At 43.5% G+C, this 8,056-nt stretch overlaps 1 protein-coding gene across 1 annotated transcript; it reads right to left on the bottom strand.

Moving 5' to 3' along the window:
• Positions 1-685: 685 nt before the first annotated feature.
• LOC120038120 (transcription factor 20-like) lies at positions 686-7,717 on the bottom strand. The gene is made up of 5 exons (XM_038984022.1): positions 3,459-7,717; positions 3,178-3,271; positions 2,923-2,986; positions 2,539-2,639; positions 686-2,153 (listed from the first exon to the last, which is right to left on the bottom strand). Exons 1-5 carry the CDS (start codon positions 7,701-7,703, stop codon positions 2,137-2,139), a joined length of 4,521 nt encoding a protein of 1,506 aa, XP_038839950.1. The 5' UTR covers positions 7,704-7,717; the 3' UTR covers positions 686-2,136.
• Positions 7,718-8,056: the final 339 nt, after the last annotated feature.

Below are 8,056 nucleotides of genomic sequence, written 5' to 3'. Positions count from 1 at the left end.
CCGTGAACACAGGAACTTTGCTTTTAAATTTCAATCATGCTGTAGTGCGGATCTTCAGCGTAACGGATTGAATCGAGCCCTTGGGGTTTTCAGGAAAGTGGTGAGCTGGCTCCAACCACAAGAAGGAGCTCTTCATCGACATTAAGGAAAAAACACAATTACACAACACACATCCATGATGAAACATACAGTACAGTACTCAAAACACCATGATGTCAAAACACATACTAGCATCCCTACTGAACTTCAAGGAGACATGCAGAGGGACAGACACTCATAACTCAAAAAGGTGTTAGCACTAAGACAATATGGTGACCATGCTTCAACCAAAATGTAGCTGCAGTGCACAGTTCTCAGCACATTTCTGACATTTGGTTTGTGAATGACATTTGTGACTGAACGCATCACTCACACTTGGGTCTGATATGTGGGGCCAGATTTAATACTCACTTGAATATACAGTGAACCTGAGGCTCACTGTCAGCGGTACACAATTTAAGACACAGCAGGAGTGAGAAGAGTGTGTGCGTGTGAGAGAAAGGGACTGAGAAGAAAAGGAATGACAGAATGAAAGGAGAGTCTATTGGGCTGAGAGAACCCAGAAAGGATCTTCCTCTCCAATAAAAACAAATTAAGTTTGAATTAAAAAATGAATGGCTTAAAAGGACAACAGTACAATGTGAAATATTCAAAAGGATAGCATTCTTTGAAGCATTTAGTAAGTGTATTCATAGTTCATATACATATTGACAGGTTTCTAATACAGCATGTTTTCAATATCATACTTGTTTTCTTTCAGTTCAACATTTTTTTTACAAGTACAATAATAAAAAAATGATAGACAACACCACGTACGACTCACTTGTTTAGTTTATGGCAACGCTTCTTTTAAATGCATTTAGCATATCTTGATCCATATCTTAAGTTTCATTGAGAAATGAACCTATTAAAGTACTCAGGATAAACTGACTCCTCGATCCACAGTAAAGGTGGGTACTCCCAGTCCCAGTCATTCCAAAAACCCTCTAGATTCCAAAAGGTTTTGGTAATGCTCGTTAGTCACATTTGGCTGACAATTCGATCTTTTCACATAAAACCCCACACATATACTGAACAAGGTCCACCACAACGTCAACACTTGGTTTACCTGTCAAGTGACGTCTTCTCCCAATCAACATGGTCAAAGATGGCAGGCATGCATTAGTCAATATTGTGATCTCCTCCTGTCAGGGTTCAATTGTTCTCTCAGCACATTATGAATATTTTGTTTGAAAAATAAGATCATGTCCATTCAATTTTCATGACTACTATCTGTACCGTAAAAACCCCAAGGATGAAAAATAAGAACACTTTTCAAAGGACCAAAAATGGACACTCAAATCCACATTTTCACACACATTCACTCTTATACATACGCACTTTGAAAGGCAACAAATGTCCATTCTCCAAGGCAACAATGTCTTTATGGCAACTCGGCCTTGACATTCCAAATGATGTCATTCTGGCACCTCCCTCTCCAGGAATGATAAAATATCCGATGTTTGATAAATGTTGACAAAATATAAATGGAGATACATCCATTTCAGTAAATACTGATGCAGATACAAAATAATAATAACTAAAATAATGATTATGAAGGTTATGATAAAATACTACATGAAGTAGATACATTGCCTCTCCTTTCCTTCCAACTATAATGTCAACTTTTCAACCCAACGCTCTCTTACAGTTCTCTGGGTGGGTTGTCCCCAATACTCTGATTCATAACATTTGGACAAAAAAACATGATAGATAAAATGACTAAAGCCATGATGGAAAGAAGAGTTTGAGGGTATTTCCAGAAATGCAAAGTTTGCCTAGAGAGGCTATTTGTTTCTTTTAAGAGGAAGTTCCTTTCTGTTCCGTCACTCGCAATGTCTCGTTCTGTCCCACCTTGGTCTTCCTTTTTAGTCTTCCTCAACGTTGCTTTGATCTGTTTTTCTTTTTAAAGGAAGGAGTTTTTATTTTTCTTAAATGTTTTAAAGTTAATTCCTGTTCAGAAATGTTAAAATCCTCTTTTTTCTCCGGCATCATAGTCCACCCGTCAAAAGATGCACGTCCCATCCTGTTTAGGGCTGTTTGTTTCTCTGACAATCCTCATCGTCCAAGCATACCTAGGAAAGGATACAAAAAGCAAGTGTGTATTGACACCAGGGATTACACAACCCTGTGTGTGGTGGATACAGTTGGCATTTCCAAATCTATGATGAGCAGAATTCTTTAAAAAACATTTTTTTACTTTATGTTACCTTGAAGCTTATGGTATAAACAAAAATAATAAGCAGCCCTGGGCTAATAAATACTTGGCTTCATCTTTGACAGACACTTTTTTTGGTTTAACAATTTGAGGATAGTTTGGGGGGATATGAACACAAACAAATAGAACAGGGTGCTCAGTCTCATACCAAACAAATATTAGTCTTTTCAAATCCTTCAGAGTTGTAACATTCATTTTGGTGCCCTCTCGCACGGTCGCACCGCTGCCTTTTAAAAACTTACCGATCCTATACTCCTGCGTCTCTTCCTCCTCAGTGTCTCTCTCAGCCTCTCTCAGACTGCTCAGGGTACACAGATTTAGCTGGCTGGCTGCTCTGGGGAAACTGCAGAATATAAGAGGGGGGAGGTGCAAAGGAGAGGAAGGTAATTCAAGTGGTAATTAGTTTCTTAACTATAGTGGCAGAATTTAGTTTCTTAATAACTAAAGTGGCAGAATTTAGTTTCTTAATAACTAAAGTGGCAGAATTTAGTTTCTTAATAACTAAAGTGGCAGAATTTAGTTTCTTAATAACTAAAGTGGCACATGAGATAAAGGAATTTTAAATATATTAACACAATGAAGAGTCACAAATATTTGGTTTCCCTAGGAATTATATAATAACCAACCTCTCCCTTTTTACCTTGTGCTTCGGACATCGTAGTGAAAAGTTATCTTCATTCAGAGAGCAGTCTGAGGAGAGGTGAAGGAAAAGTGATACAAATGACATAACATAACCATCAACTCAGAAAATTATAACACTCAATATAATTGGGTACTATTGTTATAGTTACAGTAGGCAGCGGGAGGTAAGGTTTAGGGCACAGCATATGAGTAATGAGATATAACATTCGGTATTAAAGGAAATGCTTTGCTGCTCTTACCTGCATCCATGGCACACGGGTAGTGATATCTCAGTGTGCAGCCTTTGCTGTAACAGCCGAGGGTTGAGCCAACCATTTCACAATATGAGCAAACCTGAACACAGACAGACATAACATAGAGAATAACAGAAGAAAGTGCAAAAATCGATTAAAAACTTCAAACTGTGGACTTCTGAGAACTGCTTTAGGTATATTGAGCTGAAAAAATACCTATATATAGTAACCAATATCATTACATTGTATACTGTATAGACATCAACAACAACAAAAAGATTACTCACTGTGTCTCTGGCACCATCTAGTGCCTCCTGTAGGCCATACAGTCTTCCATTGACCAGGTAAACCCCACTGGTCCAGACCATGCATGCCTCATGCACCCACAGCTCCTCTGGGTCCATAGGCATCTGAGGAAGTTGGGCCAGCTGTGCCAAAGGTCCAAGGGAGTCTAAGGTTGGGGGAGGAGGCTGGAATGGCAATGAGGCTTTGCTGTTGGATGGCACCATTCTTGGGGACTTCTCACTGGATTTCTGTCTCCTTTTAAATCTCGGGTGCGACGTCAGCTTTCTGTGTTGCGGCCTTTGTTGAGTGTCTTCTGTCTGCTGTTGCTGGCATGGTTGGTTTTGCTGACTGTAAGTGGGCTCATTCTGAAGTTCAGGTTGTTTCCTTAGCTCAGTAATTGGTTTTAACTCTGGAGGCATGTCCCACTTAAGAACTGTTGTCTTGTTGGTGGTGGTTTTAGCAAGTTTGCTGGCCAGATAAAGCATCTCCCCTCCACCTGCTGGAGAGGCAGTGCCAACAGCAGTGGCAGGGGAAGTTGTATTTGTCTCTTGACTGAACATGTAATCACTATAAGTTGAGGACTTGATAGTTGGCACATCTTGCAGTTCACGGCCCTGGGTGGTCAACACATTTGAAATGGTGTCTAGATTTTGCACATTTCTACTCATCCCAGTAGTTACAAGACTCTGTCGAATCTGGGGTTGATTCTTGGGAAGCCTTGTAGCATATTCAGGAGGGTAGTAAGGTCCATAGAGATCCCCAAGGTTTTTGTAATTGGCCCATTTCTGGCACAGGCAGCAGAGAAGACGGCCAGAATGAATGGATTCAGTAATCACAGGGCCTGGTAGAAGGTACTCAGATGAAGGTAGAACCTTTCCTGCCTGGAGGGCAGAGTCTACATCCTCCAGTTCCCTCTTCTCTTTGACCCTCTCAATTTCTCCGTCTCTCCTAGGCAGTTGAGACAAAAGAGCTGAGGTCAAAAGAGCTTCAATACCACTACTGCTTGCTTTCCCTCCAACTGCTCCACGCTCTCCCTTCATCTTTTCCTCTTCACCATTCACAATTGTGCACACGGCTCCTATCTCAGCTACTTTCCTCTCCACATGTATGTATGGAGCAAAGGCACACTTGCTATTATCAGGAAAAACTCTGCTGTTATCAAAATGTTCCCCCGCTCTTGTAGCCGCTTCCAGGTCATCTTTGGCCGCCGCTGCTGCTACTCCTCTTCTCCTCCTCCTCTGCCTGCCTCTTGATCCCACTACCTCACTCTCGTCTTTCACCCCCCCTTGTTTCTGGCAGACTGATTTCACCTCCGTCTCTGGCTGAGTGTCCTCACTTTCAGCATCCACTTTTACTGCTTGGGTCAAGACTGGTGGAATCTCAGGAGGAGTCATTTTCTGATCAGTCGGAGGAGTGACTGATCGGGCAGAGGCTGTAGTGCTAGGGCTTGGGGCTACCTGTGGACTAACAGTTGCAGGAGATTGAATGGGTGGGCCAGACAGAGCACTTGGGCTCGCATTCTGTGACTGGGCCTGGGTGGCTTGAGCACGTTTTTGCTTATTCACACTTCCAACAGGCCTTCCCTTCTTCTTGCCTGATGGGAAATAGCCTTTGGGTACAGAATTGTCTGATTGTTTGGAATCTTGTGGTGACCCTGTCATTGCCAAAGATGACCTTGGAGAAGTTTGATGTGGCTGTCTTAGTAAGTGCCCTTGAGCCTGACTGTGGTGTGGTGGGGTGGTTCCATAATAGTCACTGCTACTGTAATCATCAAATCCAATCCCAGTTTCTTCAAGTTTTTGTCTCAGAAGGTTAGCAGCAGATTGTTCACCTCTTCGAGTCTCAAGTTGCTGGTAAGTATTAGTGAAATGTTGAATATCAGACAAGGCAGATGAAGAAGGTGAGGGGGAGCCCTGTACTGGACAAGGTAGTGGTGGAGGTGGGGGTAAGGGCCCTAACAAGGTGAAGTCAGCGGGTATCTCTTTATCTCTATCACCAGTACTAGATGCTGCAGTCCCTAACCCAAAGTCAAAGTCTGGCTGCAAAGGTCTTGTAACAGTTCCTGTGGTGCCACGTTTAAGAACTTGTGATGTCTGGTGAGGATCACAGGGGTATGCGGTGGGAGGTAACGGTCCAGTCTCATCAACCCCTCTGTAGGGCATAATGTCACTTAATGAGAGACTTTCATCTAGATAAGGTAAACATTCCTCTTCGTCCTGTGTGTCAGTAAACTGTGACATTTCAGTGTGAGAAAATCCAGCAAAATCATTTGAGTCAACATCGGTATGGCCGCTGTTAGTAGATTTCTTCACATTTGGTGTAATTTTCTGAACAATAGCCTCCAGTTTCAAACCTCTCCCTTTTCTTGGAGGCAGACTCTTTTTACCCTGAACAGGTGAGGAGGATTGTGAATAAGTGCTTTGTCCAGGTGTGGGACAAGGAGTATTAGGCGAACCAAGTGTAGTTATATCTGAACTGGATGAGTCATCATCATTTTGGAGGCTGGATTCAGAGTAGGTCAAAGGTGAGTGATATGAACTAGGGGCACTCCTTTGCTGTGATACATCCTGATGCTGCCTCTTGGCTGGGATAGGGGAAATGAAAGATCGAACTCTCCTCCTCAACATTAATGGATTAGTGTCCCCAAAACCCCCAGTTTTATTTGGTCGATGGCTCTGCGGCATCACGGAATTGACATTGCCACTAATACTGTGACCAACTGTTTTCATGGAATTAGGTGTAGGATGGAGTGATTTAAAGATTTCTTCTGTAACCACTTGGGAAACAGGTGATTCAAGAATGTTGGAGACTGGTGGAGCTGTTGGAACCAATTGGGGGGCAACAGACCCAAGAGGAGCAGCAGGAGGTGGCTGTTGACTTCTCTGGTAAGGGTCCCCCTCCAACATCCCTACACTCTCTCTACCAGTGTGTGTTGACTCCCACATTTTCATGTCATAGTAAGTGTTCTGATGAGGAACTTGCTGTTTAGCGAACGGTTGGCGATTGTGCAAAATGTCAGTTGGAGACTGCATTCTTTGTCTCTGCTCTGAATGACTGAGTTTATGTCTACCTGGAGAAGTACTGGACTGCATCATATCCTTGGTGGGTCTATTAATGGTAGCTGCCCAATCAAGTCTGTCATCCAAGTCATGAGCATGGAGGTGAGTATACATTTGTAATTTGTTTGCGGATTGTGGGTTTTGTAATTGAACTTGGGGTGAGTGGTAGGGATTGTGAAAATGGGGGTTACGTGGCATCATATTGCCCTCTCTTGTATCACCAAACCTGGAACCAGGAAAGCCACTGGCATGCCCTGTAGATAAATCTACACCATGTGGATATGACTGACGTCTTGGTGGTGGAGACAGAGGGTTGGTGGTAGAGGGATAATGAGAGGTTTGCTGCAGATGTTGAGAGGGCATGGTGGTGGTCAAATCAATCTTACCTCTTCTAAGAGGCTCTGAATTCATAACCACAGATGGGTGGAAAGCCTTGTTATGATGCTCAACATCAGTTTCCTTGGTTGTAAGACCACTATGATGGACAGCCTCTGCAGTCTCCTTTGATGCTACCTTCACTCCAACCTCTTTTTTATCTCCCATCTCCCTACTGTTCACTAGATCATTTGTTGATGGCAGTTGGATTACAGAGGCACCAATTGGACTTTCCCCCCGCTCTCTTTCACGTTTCCCATCCCTTTCTGGTGTACTGCGGCGATTGGGACAAACATCACATATGACAGAGCGCCGCTCTTTAGATGGAGGTAAAAGGGAGGACGTCAACATTTGAGACTCAATTTGACCTATGGTTCCAACACTGCCCGCTAGCGGCTCTGTTTCCTGCAATAGGAGTTCCTGTACAGCTGATGATGAGCTGGGCAGACCTGAAGGGGGTTTCCTGTGAGGTAACGAGTAGTCTGCTAAATTGATGTGTTTTGGTGGAGGTCCAGACAAAAACTCTGTAGACTGTGGCATATGGGTGGGGTGACGCTGCGGTGTTGCCATTTTATTTTTCTCTGAAGAAGCACTGTGAGATCCCTTAGTATCTACTCCTTCAGACCTCAAAGAGGGTTGAGGTGATTCTGGTACAAAATCAGATCCAGGCCCCATGTGCTGATTTGGTTGAAGAGGCTTTCCAGGGCTTGTCATTCGGGAGGGGTGGGAAGTGACCTCTCCAACTCCAGTTTGGGTTCTCATACTTTCAGCCATGCCATAAGGATGCCTGGTTTGGTACTGTTGCCGAGTCATATTTTGAGCCTGGAGATGGGCAGTTAATGCCTGTTCAGATCGCCCATAGCGCCGGTCTAAGTGATAACCCTGTAGAACCTCCTGCAAGAGGCTTGGAAATGGATGCTGGAGTTGAGAATTATCATCATGTCCTCTTGCTCCCGATCCTTCTCTTCTCCTCACTGATCCCTCAACTGTAGTACCCGCGACATCCTTGGTGTGTTCAGGCCCATAATTGAACTTTGGCTGATGGAAGCCTTGATACCTTGAATTTGATCCAGTTACACTCCCTGGACTAGGTCTCCCCCTATTCTTCAAACCCATGGCAGCACCATGTGGTGACTCTTGGTAACCATATTTTTGAGGACCTGAGG

This window comes from Salvelinus namaycush, chromosome 3, assembly GCF_016432855.1.
Source record: "Salvelinus namaycush isolate Seneca chromosome 3, SaNama_1.0, whole genome shotgun sequence".
Classification (NCBI taxonomy): domain Eukaryota; kingdom Metazoa; phylum Chordata; class Actinopteri; order Salmoniformes; family Salmonidae; genus Salvelinus; species Salvelinus namaycush.
Note: the sequence above shows the minus strand (reverse complement) of the source record. Positions and strands in the feature narration are given on the sequence as shown.

What these genes read in the sequence shown, in the direction of transcription:
- LOC120038120 (XM_038984022.1), bottom strand. Translation starts at nt 7,703, where the DNA reads ATGACTCGGCAACAGTACCAAACCAGGCATCCTTATGGCATGGCTGAA. An exon ending in TAGATGGTGCCAGAGACACA is followed by an intron (nt 3,272 to 3,458) that starts GTGAGTAATCTT and finishes GTCTGTGTTCAG; the next exon opens with GTTTGCTCATATTGTGAAAT. An exon ending in CACAAGGTAAAAAGGGAGAG is followed by an intron (nt 2,640 to 2,922) that starts GTTGGTTATTAT and finishes TATATTCTGCAG; the next exon opens with TTTCCCCAGAGCAGCCAGCC.